Source organism: Rhinopithecus bieti, unplaced genomic scaffold (assembly GCF_001698545.2).
Source record: "Rhinopithecus bieti isolate Rb0 unplaced genomic scaffold, ASM169854v2 scaffold_22, whole genome shotgun sequence".
In the NCBI taxonomy this organism is placed as follows: Eukaryota; Metazoa; Chordata; class Mammalia; order Primates; family Cercopithecidae; genus Rhinopithecus; species Rhinopithecus bieti.
In genome coordinates, this window is record NW_016803136.1 from 1469492 (window position 1) to 1480928 (window position 11437).

The 11437-nt window shown below is 58.9% G+C and overlaps 3 protein-coding genes across 6 annotated transcripts in view; all 3 read right to left on the minus strand.

Moving 5' to 3' along the window:
* Nucleotides 1–2465, minus strand: part of SCARF1 (scavenger receptor class F member 1) — a 13429-nt gene extending 10964 nt beyond the window's left edge. For both annotated transcript variants that reach the window (XM_017866327.1, XM_017866376.1), the window contains exons 1-4: nucleotides 1935–2465; nucleotides 1551–1612; nucleotides 1240–1341; nucleotides 7–382 (exon numbers count right to left, since the gene is read on the minus strand). In XM_017866327.1, coding sequence (XP_017721816.1) covers nucleotides 7–382; nucleotides 1240–1341; nucleotides 1551–1612; nucleotides 1935–2152 — 758 coding nt within the window. In that variant the 5' untranslated portion in view covers nucleotides 2153–2465. The remainder of the gene's footprint in view (nucleotides 1–6; nucleotides 383–1239; nucleotides 1342–1550; nucleotides 1613–1934) is intronic.
* Nucleotides 2466–2803: 338 nt separating this feature from the next.
* RILP (Rab interacting lysosomal protein) lies at nucleotides 2804–6667 on the minus strand. 3 transcript variants are annotated; one of them, XM_017866515.1, is made up of 8 exons: nucleotides 6163–6667; nucleotides 5999–6092; nucleotides 5790–5896; nucleotides 5438–5674; nucleotides 4984–5126; nucleotides 4484–4606; nucleotides 3558–3641; nucleotides 2804–3271 (listed from the first exon to the last, which is right to left on the minus strand). In XM_017866515.1, the coding sequence occupies exons 1-8, from the start codon at nucleotides 6382–6384 to the stop codon at nucleotides 3094–3096; spliced, it is 1188 nt and encodes a 395-aa protein (XP_017722004.1). In that variant the 5' UTR covers nucleotides 6385–6667; the 3' UTR covers nucleotides 2804–3093. The 3 variants fall into 3 exon arrangements, with proteins under 3 accessions (XP_017722004.1, XP_017722086.1, XP_017722052.1); XM_017866597.1 differs by having other exon boundaries at nucleotides 2810–3271; nucleotides 5999–6086; nucleotides 6163–6661; XM_017866563.1 differs by having other exon boundaries at nucleotides 2810–3271; nucleotides 5438–5668; nucleotides 6163–6661.
* A 606-nt stretch (nucleotides 6668–7273) lies between these two features.
* The window catches only part of PRPF8 (pre-mRNA processing factor 8), a 37175-nt gene continuing 33011 nt past the window's right edge, over nucleotides 7274–11437 (minus strand). The window contains exons 38-43 of the mRNA XM_017866447.1: nucleotides 10404–10643; nucleotides 10167–10308; nucleotides 8299–8439; nucleotides 8060–8199; nucleotides 7754–7956; nucleotides 7274–7602 (exon numbers count right to left, since the gene is read on the minus strand). Coding sequence (XP_017721936.1) covers nucleotides 7448–7602; nucleotides 7754–7956; nucleotides 8060–8199; nucleotides 8299–8439; nucleotides 10167–10308; nucleotides 10404–10643 — 1021 coding nt within the window. The 3' untranslated portion in view covers nucleotides 7274–7447. The remainder of the gene's footprint in view (nucleotides 7603–7753; nucleotides 7957–8059; nucleotides 8200–8298; nucleotides 8440–10166; nucleotides 10309–10403; nucleotides 10644–11437) is intronic.

The window sequence follows — 11437 nt, forward strand, 5'->3', positions numbered from 1 at the left end:
CCCCACCAGCCCGGCCGGCAGGCACAGCGGCCCGAGTCCTGCTCGCACGGGGAGCCGTGGCAGGTGCAGCGGAAGCTGCAGCGGCGCCCCCACCAGCCCGGCTTGCACACGCAGGCGCCCGTGGCCTGCTCGCAGCGCGCCGCCTCGGGGTTGCACTGGCACGGGCGGCGGCACGTGGGCGACCACCAGCCCGGCTGGCAGCGGCACACGCCGGTTGCGGGGTCGCAGCGCCCGTGGGGGCCGCAGGCGCACGGGAACTCGCAGCGGGCGCCCCAGCGGTCGGCCTGGCACTGGCACGCGCCCGTGGCTGGCTCACACTGGCCGTGCGGGTGGCAGGGGCAGCTCTCACGGCAGTCGGGGCCCCAGTACTGGCCCGGGCAGCCTGCAGAGGTGGGTACGGGAGGGGTCAGCGGGCTCAGGGCCGCGCGCGGACCCTTACCGTGCGTCCCCTTACGCAAGGAAAAGGGGCACGGGGCCCATCCTCCAAGAGCCGGGGACAGACCCTCGGAACATCCGGCAGCCCGTCCTGGGCAACACTCACTTCCTGCTCCGCTCTGACCTACAGAAAACCCTTAGCCATTAGTGGGAGGCTCAGCCTCCCATTTCACATTCCAGAACACACTCAGAGATCCTGAGTGGGCAGTGGACTTGCCCAGAGTGCGGCACCGAGGTGGGTGGGCCTTCCTCCATGCCTGTTCCTCCCTGCTGAGGTGGATCCCTGCTAGGCTGGAGCAGAGAGGGCTCCCTCCCCATCTCAGTCCTGGATGCTGCCCGCCAGGGTGGCAGGATAAGCCACCTTTCCCCTAGTGATTCCTTGATTCCTGGTGCCCATCCTCTGGCTTCCCAACCCCTTTCCCTTCCCTTTCTTTCTGACAGAAAAGGCAGACAGCCGAGCCTGGGGCCTCCTTCCATCCACTGCCCATGTATAAGGCGTATGTGGGAAAGAGAAGGAGTATACTCATTTTGCAATGAACGGGAATCACAGGTTTTCTGAGAAGTGGAAGAGGAAGATGCGCAGGTGGTCAGGGCTTTGTGGATACGGGTGAAAACCCAGTGACTCAGGCCATCTCCTAGGAGTGTGTGTCACTTCCTGTCTCTGGACCGCCATTCCTCAGTGAAGCTGGGAGGGATCCTGGCCCTGCTGTCCTGAGGCTACATGGCTACCTGCCTTGCCTGCCCCCACACCACTGTCCCCGTACCCAGCTCTGCCCACAACTTCATCCGGCCCTTGAGACTTACGGGAGCTGCAGTAGGCCCCAAAGAATCCAGGTTTGCATCGACAGAGGCCTGGCTTCACACACACCTCATCTTTCTGGCAGGCATCCGGCCCCTCACAGATGGCTGAAAGACACCCCACCTAGGTTGGAAAGACAGGAGCAGGACCAGGGGACACCCCTGCCCTCTCACTGGCTCCAGGGGCCATGCCTCCTCAAGAGGTGCCCCTGCAGGCCTGGTGTCAGGAAGGGCAGGCCCGGGAGGGTAGGAAGAAAGGGTTATCGCTGGGCTACGGCTTCCCTTCTCCTTGGCTGAGGGTCTGTCCGGCTACTTACGGATGGTGCATTCGTCATCCTTCTGCCTCCAGCCTGCGCAGCACTGCAGCTCAGCAGAGGGGCTGTGAGGCAAAAAGGGGTCAGCCGGACAAGGCGGGGGGTGCAGCCTAGCCCCGAGCAAGCTGGATCACTGTCTCTGGCTGAGGTGGGGGAGGCTGGTTTAGCCTTAGCTAGGGAGGCCTAGCAGATCTTTACGGCTCGGGTCCCCAGCCCCTCCCCTCTCCTTCCCTGGCCCTTCCACCATCCGCCCTGGCTAGCCACTACCTGCCAGGCCGCCATCAGCAGCCCTTCCTTCCAGCCCAAGCCCCATTCCTAGTCTCCTCCTTCCCCTAAAGGCCTCAACACCGGTTCAACCACTTGCCATCAGACTCCCACAAGACCCACCTGCTGGCCACACAGACGTGCTGCCCATTGGGGTCCAGCTCAGACCCCTGAGTCCCCCGAGTCCAGAGCAGCAGCAGCGGGAGCAGCAGCCCCAGCCCCATGGCAGCCGGCGCGGTGGGAGGGCTCAGGTTCATCTGGCCCCCACAGCTCCCAACCCCCTCCCTGCTTCCTCTCAGGGCTTTTCCTGAGGAAACCAGGCCGGAGGGGCGGGCTGCCATGAGGCACCTCCCTGAGACGGAGGGGGTGGCTGTAAAGACTGACACTCAAAAAAAGAAAGGAAAAAGAAGGCAATGTCAGGGCTGAGTGGCCTCGGCCTGCCTGGAAGGGCCAGAAGGATGAAGTTGCAGGTCTCTGGGTGCCAGGGCTAGGGAAGCAGGTGGAGTGAGGGTGGGAGCCAGGGCTTTCCATCAAGCCACACTCCCAAAGCAAGGCCCGAGCTTCAAGAAGCCACCCCCGGCCGGGCGCGGTGGCTCAAGCCTGTAATCCCAGCACTTTGGGAGGCCGAGACGGGCGGATCACGAGGTCAGGAGATCGAGACCATCCTGGCTAACACTGTGAAACCCCGTCTCTACTAAAAAAATACAAAAAAACCTAGCCGGGCGAGGTGGCGGGCACCTGTAGTCCCAGCTACTCGGGAGGCTGAGGCAGGAGAATGGCGTAAACCCGGGAGGCGGAGCTTGCAGTGAGCTGAGATCCGGCCACAGCACTCCAGCCTGGGCAACAGAGCGCGACTCCGTCTCAAAAAAAAAAAAAAAGAAGCCACCCCCCGCTAAGTGACTGAGCAAGGAGACCCGCGAGGACCCCTTAGCCTGCCTCTGCTCCTGGCAGGGTTGGGAGGCGGGACATGGACAGACAGGCGAGGAACAGTCTCTGCATATTACAGGCAGTTCTTTATTACATGAGCTCAGGCGGTCTGCACAAAGCCCTGGGAGCTAGGCAGTGAGCTCTCATTTCATGGATGGGGAAACTGAGGCTCAGAGAGATACTCTTATATCTGGCCCCAGAGGCTTGGTACAGAGACGTAGAGAGGGAGGTGGGCTGAGCCCCCATCCTGCCCTGGTACAGGCCAGGACTGGGGCAGACCCCTGGCGAGGGCTGCAAAGGCGGGAGCCCTGTCCTCATTTGAGGCCACACATCCACCCGCAGCTAGACCCCTAAGTCAGGCCTCCGGGGCGGCTGAGGCCCCCAGACAAAGGTGTTCGTGGAGGGCAGAACAGGGCGGATCAGGAGCTGGAGACTGTGGTTGGGCCTCCTCTTCTCCCCCTAGCTTGCTGGGTGCGGGGCTGTTGGTCTCATCCTCAGGGGATTCGGCTTTACCCCGATACCACAGACCAAAGCTGGAGAGAGACAGCCAGAGGCACTTTCAGCCAGGAAGCCAAAGAGGTCAAGGATATGGATGAGGGCAGGGGGTGGTGAGAAAAGGGGAGAGGAGGAAGAAAGGGCAGCCTGAGGGAGTGGGAAGGTGACGGGGGCCAGGGCCAGAGAAGCAGGAGGGGAGGGTGTGCTTAGAGCCAAGGACAGCAGGGTGACAGGCAGAGAAGCAGGAAAGGGGATCCTGAGAAGAACCAGCCAGGGCCCTTCCTCCCTCCCCATACTCTTGTCCTTCCCCTTCCCCCAACATACAAACTCTGTATTTTGGACTCCGGGGGTGGGGGATGGTCTCCCTTATCATCGGAGAGCAGGAGCCATGAGCCATCCTCATCGTCACTGAGACAGAGGAGAGAGGAGACGTGAGGGCCATTGATCAAGGCCCTGAGGGACAACAGGAATCCAGCAGGGGGGACGGAGGGATTGCAGGGCCCCCGGGGCTGGAGAGAAGGCAACCCTGGGGAGATGCAGGATGTTGGGGCTTTAATTTTTAATTTTTTTTTTTTTAGACAGGGTCTCACTCTGTCACAGGCTGGAGTACAGTGGCGCGATCTCGGCTCCCCACAACCTCTGCCTCCCAGGTTCAAGTGATTCTCCTGCCTCAGCCTCCTGAGTAGCTGGGATTACAGGCACCTGCCACCACACCCGGCTAATTTTTGTATTTTTAGTAGAGACGAGGTTTCACCATGTTGGCCAGGCTGGTCTCGAATTCCTGACCTCAGGTGATCTGCCTGCCTCAGCCTCTCAAAGTGCTGGGATTACAGGCGTGAGCCACTGTGCCCGGCCGAGGCTTTATTTTATAGCTTGACACACAGCAGGCCCTGACACAGCTGCGGCTACCGTTTCACCCCCGTAAGAACAAGCAGACCCAGCCAAGGTAGGAACCTGAAGAATGAATGTGGAGAGGCAGCGTTGGCAGGCAGAATGGACGGCAGGCAAGGTAAGGGGAATGGTGAAATCCAGGGAGAAGGGCACAGGCCAGACAGTGGCCACGGGACACAACCAGACCAGGTCAGCAGGTCCTAGAAGCGGCCAGGCTAGGGAGGCTCAAGGGGTGACCAGGTTGGGGTGATAGCCTCAGTCTGAGACAGTGGGCTCAGAGGGTACCAAGGCTGAGTCATCAGGCTCAGCAGAATGAGGGAGGGAGGCCTGGCTCAGTGGGAATGCAGGCAGGGACCTACCTGCTCTCTGCTTCCTCTGGTGTCCCTAACATCTTGGCCTTGATCTTCTTCCGCTGCTTCCGGACAGCCACCTTCATGGCCTCGAGCAGAAGGCCCGGGACCCGGTGGTCTGTGAGCAGCTCCCTACAGAAGAGGGCAGGAAGGGAGAAAGCTGTGGGGATGCCAGCCATGGGGATGTCAGCCGTGGGGATGCCAGCCGCAGGCCTCACTCCCGGTACCTGTGCATGCGGCTCCTACCTGAACACCTGAAGCGCTCTGCCTTGCTGACACCCTCAGACACCCCATGGCCCCTCCTAGGAGAGTTTCCCTGGCTGCTGCAGCTGCAACCCTTTGCACTGTCCCTCTCCCCTGTCTGGATGACATTGTAGGAGGACAGGGGCTATGCAATTCATGTCCTCCCAGTTCCCAGCGCAGGCCTGGCGCATGTCACTGTGGACATGTCAATGACTGGAGAATGAGGTGGGGTGATCGGAGGCCCTCCGGCTTCCCAGCGCTCTCACCGCTGGAAGTAGGCCAGCTCCTCCTTGAGCAGGAACACTTTGGCTTTGAGTTCATTCCGCTCCTGAAGGATCTGCTCAAATTCCTCCCGACTGAAGCACTGCCCTGCCTCCGAGGGGCGCCCTGGCTGCTGCGCAGCCTCCGCCTTTGGAAGGACAGGCATGGTCAGACGGTCGCCTCCGCTGGCGTTCGTTCCCCCCCGCCTCCCCCGGCCATCATGGGAATGCTAGAGGAAGTGACGGGCAGGGAGACTTGGGGGACAAGGGTGCCCCAATAGATAACAGAGCAGTGCTCCTGCTGAGAACAGGGGCCGAGGCCGGCCGGGGGCGCAGATCTGTCTGCCATCTCCCCGCTTCCTGGTGGACCTGCTGTGCAGCATGCAAACCTTGCCCGAGCGCCCACCGAGCGCTGGACGCTGAGTCCTGGGCTGGGTCCTTGCCTTCATGCGGCACTCACCGGGTCCTCAGATGCGCCTGCGCCGGCGGTCGTCCATTCGGGCTCCTGCACGTGCTGGTGCCTGGGAGCCCCCGCCTGCCCCTGCGCTCGCTCTTTACCCGGTGGGCTCGCGGCTTCGCCGAGCTGCTGGCGCTCCCTCTCGCGGTCCTGCGCGGCGCGCAGCTGGATCTGCACGGCCGCCAGCTTGTGCCGCAGCTCAGCATTCACCAGCAGGAGGCGCTGCAGCTGCTCCTGCAACTGGGAGCGGAGCAAACGGTGAGGTGGGCGGGGCACCGAGGGCCCCCGGAGCCCCGCCCCGTGACTGCCTCGCTCCGCCCCCTGAGGCCCCGCCCCGCCCACGTCTTGCCCTCACCGCCTCGGTCTCCTGGCCTCGCTGCCGCAGGTCGCGGTTGTGCGCACGGAGTTCGTCCCTCTGTCGGTCCGTCACCTCCTTGAGCTGCCGCAGCAGCGCGCGCTCCTCTGAGGAAGGGGCGTTCTTAGCGGCGGCACGAGGCCCGCGGGAGGGAGAGGAGGACCCGAGCCGGTCGCCACCCGCCCTGTCCTTGCCGGAGCTGCGCTCACCCTGTGGCCCCGCGCGCAGCTCCCTGCGGAGGCGCTCGTTCTCCTCCCGCAGCCGCCGCAGCTCCTGCTCCGCCTGCTGCGCCGACACCTGCAGCTGGGGAGACCCGGGTCTCAGGCTTCGGCCCTGCTGGTCCCGCGGGTGGCGAGGGGGGTCCGTGACTCACCGAGTCTGGGGCGGGCCCCACGGCAGCCTGTTCCAGGAGCTCCAGCGCCCGCACCACTAGCGGCACCAGCCCGGCCGCCGCCTCCGGCCCGAAACGGCGCGCCAGCTCCTGAAGCTCAGTACCCAGGGCCCCGGCTAGATGGTACACAAGCTCCGCGGCCGTTCCGGACCCCGCGGTCTCCCGAGACCCCCAGCCAGGGGCCACTGCCCTCCTGGGCTCCATGTCCCCCAAAGGCTTAGGGCTGCGACCCCTCCACCCTCAACAGACGGGGAAAAGCCAAACTGTTCCGCCCCAGGAAGCCTTTAGGGCTGTGTGGGCGGGGATAGAAGCGAGAAGGGTGGGGAGGAACGAGGGAGAAGGCGTGGGGAAGGGAGATAGTGTCCTAGGTCCCCTGGGCCCTGCCCTTTCCATGCCCAAGGTCACAGGAAACAGGACAGCCAACTTCCAGCCAGACGTCCAAGAGCTGAGGCTCAGGGCTGCAAGTGGTCACTTTAGTGGAGCCCTCCCCACAGGCCCAGTCCAGGCTCCGCCCCTGTGTGTGGAGTCATGGGGCCAACTTGGCAGCGGGGCACTCCAGGCAAGAGGTGACAGGTAGGCAGCCAGTCACTGGCCTCTGCCCGGCTGTACACCAGCTGTCTGCCTGTGTGCTTATTTTCCTGACCAGGAGTGACCCAGAAAGCTTAAAAGGCTGGGCTGGCTCAGCACAGCCGCTCAGCGCAAGCCACAGAGTTCCTAGACCCGGGAAAGGTCAACCGCTCTCAGAACTGTGGAAACGAGGCGAGGGCTTCCAGGTACTGTTTTGTAGAGAAAGCAGCAAATGTGGTCAAGGCAGCGGAGTGTGAAAGCCCAGCCCCGCCTCAGGTCTCCACCGAGTCCAGGGGCTATCTACCCCAAAGCCCTGAATAGGAAGGCGGCCTCATACTCCCCCTTCACAGCTGAGCCCAGCATCTCGCTGTAAACCGCTCCAGTAGTCACACCTGGGGCCTGGCTGGCTTGGAGGCGGTGCAGACTACACGAGGCAGGACCCTGTTAACTTTGGCTGTTTCCGTCTCCTGTTAGACCTAAATCCAGAATTTGGGTTTGGGGGGAAAAAAACAAACAGCCCCTGAACTCCTATTTATACAAAATTTATTATTATATTTTATTCAGGATGACAAGCCATCAGGAGGTCAACACCACAACAAGCACAGACAGAGGGAGAGGCCAAGCTGCTGAATGTCAGCGGCCTGTCTGGAGGGGCTGAGGCTCCGGCCTCAGGAGGCTGAAGCTGGAGGCAGGAAAACAGCTAGGCATACAGGTCCTCCCGGTCCGCAGAGTAAACCTCCCCCTCCTGCAGGAGGGCGAAGTTGAGGAAGTGGGAAGGCCTGTGCACCTCGTGGTAGAACTCTTTGGGGTTCGCCAGCTGCAGCTCATATTTCATGTTGGGGTCATGCCGAACACCTTTGGGGAGAAGGAAACAGCCAGCGTCAACAGGGCTCCCGCCTCATGCAGCCTGCACCACCTCCAAGCCAGCCAGGCCCCAAGTGTGACGGGCGATGGCCTCACCTTATCCCTACTGCTATCCCCACGTCCCCAGGCTCCTCCCACTTACCCATAAAGTTGTAGTTCCACGAGGACTGGGCAGGGACCATGAAGAAGCCAAGGAAGCGGTCCGACAGCAACATCTGGACCCTCTCATAGTGTGAAGGCAGGTAGCCCTTGGGGTTGTTGCCCTTGTCTGTGTTCTGGCGGCCCCATTCGTAGCCACTGGGGGTCAGCTTGTAGGCCGTCAGTGTACAGGAGCCTGGTGTGAAGCTGGGGGAGGGATGAGGACAGAGTAACAGCTCAGGTCACTATTCTGGGCCCTGGCCTGCAATCCCTGCCCCACCATACTTCCTCCCAAGGAGCCCAGGCCTACCTGCACGTGATGATAATGGTCTTCTCGCCATCCCAAGATGGGTTGTCAGCCATGATCTTGGCATGGGTGGTGACATCCTGGGGTGATAACTGCGGGGACTCATTGGGCTGAGTGTGGATCCAACCTAAGGGTTCCATCTCCTACAGGTAAAGAGGAGTACAGAGCTCTTCAGAATCCCATCTGCAGACAGGAATCGCACCAGCTTTTCCACACTCCCAGGCTCCATTACTTCCCATTACCTTGAGGTACTCATGCTGGGGCAGCTGGCCAGGCAGGTGCACGGTCTGGTGAGTGCCCCACTGTGGCACCATCACGATGCAGCGTATCTCCTTCACCTGGGGGTTATCTGGTGGGCTCACCCCATACAGGTATCCTGCAATCTGGAGACAAAGGGGTCAGGGACCAAAACTCTTCTTAGTACCAGCTCAGAGTTGGAGCTCCCAGCCCTCTGTTTTCCTTCCTTCCCCCAAGAACGAGGACAGTTTTTAAAAACGTGATCAGAACCCCTGTATCAGAATCGGCTGCGGTGCTTGTTCAAAATGTTAAACATGGACCTCATCTCGGACTTCCCACATCAGGACCTCCTGAGTGGGGTCCAGGAATCTGCACTGCTCACAAGCTCCCCAGCTGATTATTAAGTAGAGCATTCATAAGCAAATGAGCATACAAACCTCCAGCTCAATGTATTTTCACAAGCTGAAAACATCTGGAAATCCAGCACTTGGTGCTATTTTAAATTTTACATTATCACCAAGTAAGAGGATCTGTTTACTATAAACTCACCCACACAGGATATTAACAGTCTTCTCAAATTTGCCAACCTGACAGCCACTAATAGTGGGTTTTTTTGAGATGGAGTCTCACTCTGTCGCCCAGGCTGGAGTGCAGTGGTGTGATCTTAGCTGACTACAACCTCCACCTCCTGGGTTCAAGCAATTCTGCGTCAGCCTCCTGAGTAGCTGGGACTACAGGCACATGCCACCAGGACCCCCTAATTTTCATATATTTCATAGAGACAGGGTTCTGCCATGTTGGCCACGCTGGTCTTGAACTCCTGACCTCAAGTGATCCAGCCGCCTCGGCCCAAAATGATGTTTTATACACTATGAATATCCCTGATACACTAGTAAAGTTATGCATCTTTTCTCTTTTTTGAAGCAGGGTATCACTCTGTCACCCAGGTTAGCATGCAGTGACATGATCTCAACTCACAACACTCACCACCCTCCAGGATCAGGTGATCTTCCCACCTCAGGCTCCTGAGTAGCTGAGATTACAGGTGTGGGCCACCATGCCTAGCTAGTTTTCTAATTTTTTTGTAGACAAAGCATTTCGTCATGTTGCCCAGGCTGGTCTCGAACTCCTGGGCTCCAAAGATCTGCCCACTTCGGCCTCCCACAATGCTGGGATTAGTCATGAGCCAGTGCGCCCCGCCTGGATTGCAGTGGTCATCAAAGCTTACTGCTTGGGTTCAAGCAGCCTCAGCCTCCTGAGTAGATGGGACTACAGGCACATGTTTTTTTTTTTTTTCTAGACGGAGTCTTCCTCTGTTGCCCAAGCTGGAGTGCAGTGACGCGATCTTGGCTCACTGCAATCTCCCCCACCTGGGTTCAAGCAATTCTCCTGTCTCAGCCTCCCTAGTAGCTGCAACTACAGGCGCATGCCACCATGCCTGGCTAATTTTTGTATTTTTAGTAGAGACGGGGTTTCACCATATTGGTCAGGCTGGTCTTGAGCTCCTGACCTCAGGTGATCCACCCGCCTCAGCCTCCCAAAGTGCTGGGATGACAGACATTAGCCACTGCGCCCAGCCTAGTGTTGGGATTACAGGGGTGAGCCACCATGCACACCTGGTCAGGAATTTGTTTCTGATCATATCTATTCTCTTCCAAATACTATCAGGTTAATATTACATTTACTACCTTCTCTCAGCTGCCACAGCTTTTGCTATCTCACGGGGCCAAAACCCGCCTCGTTGTTTTGGCTATCCTTGCATAATTACTCATCCATGAATCTTGAAACCAGCATCTCAAGTTCTAGACAATCTCAGGTCGGCGTTTTAGGCACAAAATGCGTTGGGCACACACTGTGGCCTGAGTCCACTTACTTGGGCCCGAAGGTCAGATATGCAGATGAACTTCTTAAGCACATTCTTGGGAAGGATGTAGGTGTAGCCAGTCTCCTTGATGTCATCAGATGAAACATAGATGTGATTGGTCCTTAGGTGCAGGTTGGCAGCAGAGATGGCCCTAAAAACAGGTAGGGAGCGTCAGCATCACTCAGCCCAGCACCTTAGGTAGTGCAGCCGGCCTTTCCATCCCCACCCTCTTGCCCCTGACAGTACCTGACCCTCCACTCAGTCTTGGATGAGAAAGTCTGGGTCTCATAGTTGCTGGTGGTGGAGGTGATGATCTCATCGCCATGCTTGTTGACAGTGCGAGTCTGTGTTGCCGTGAGCTGCGACTGTTCCTTGGTCTGCTTCTCGATCTCAGCAATCTGCTGCCGCTGCTGTGACGGTGCCGAGATCTCCATACCCAGGATGATGTCTCGAATTTCCGATTGGGTCAGTGATGCCACATTGACACTGTGGGGACGGTGTGGGTTATATTAAAAAGATCCCTTCCCCTTGGTCACTTCTGCCTCAATGGAAAGGTGTAACTTGGTAGGACAGGGCAGCCTATACTCACACCCCAGACAATCCACAAGAGCTGCTTCTACAGGAAGTGTGAAACGGAGGTGCACTAACACTTCCAAGATTCGTCAGATCCAAGCAGGACAACACACAGCGTGTGCACCTTGCCACTGTTTAGCATCCATACACCCCACACTTCCTCGACCAAAACAATGCTCTGGCACGGAACAGTTCTCAGAAATGGAAACCCCAGAAACCCTACAATACTGGTTCTCAATCAGAGGTGGTATTGTCAGTCACCCTATGAATAGTTTGGGTTGCCACGATGACAGGGAGGGAGACGAGGAGAGGAAGGTGTGTGTGTGTGTGTGTGTGTTGGTAGCAGTGTCGGATACTTAGGGTCTCGGATGTTCAAACTTCTTACCATGTATGGACAGTAAAGAAATGCCCTGGGCCGGGCGCGGTGGCTCAAGCCTGTAATCCCAGCACTTTGGGAGGCCGAGACGGGCAGATCACAAGGTCAGGAGATCGAGACATTCCTGGCTAACACGGTGAAACCCCGTCTCTACTAAAAAATACAAAAAACTAGCCAGGCGAGGTGGCAGGCGCCTGTAGTCCCAGCTACTCGGGAGGCTGAGGCAGGAGAATGGCATGAATCCGGGAGGCGGAGCTCGCAGTGAGCTCAGATCCGGTCACTGCACTCCAGCCTGGGCCACAGAGCGAGACTCCGTCTCAAAAAAAAAAAA

What these genes read in the sequence shown, in the direction of transcription:
- RILP (XM_017866515.1), bottom strand. Translation starts at nt 6,384, where the DNA reads ATGGAGCCCAGGAGGGCAGTGGCCCCTGGCTGGGGGTCTCGGGAGACC. An exon ending in GCTGCGCGCGGGGCCACAGG is followed by an intron (nt 5,897 to 5,998) that starts GTGAGCGCAGCT and finishes CCCCTTCCTCAG; the next exon opens with AGGAGCGCGCGCTGCTGCGG. An exon ending in CCAGAGGAAGCAGAGAGCAG is followed by an intron (nt 3,642 to 4,483) that starts GTAGGTCCCTGC and finishes CCTCTGTCTCAG; the next exon opens with TGACGATGAGGATGGCTCAT.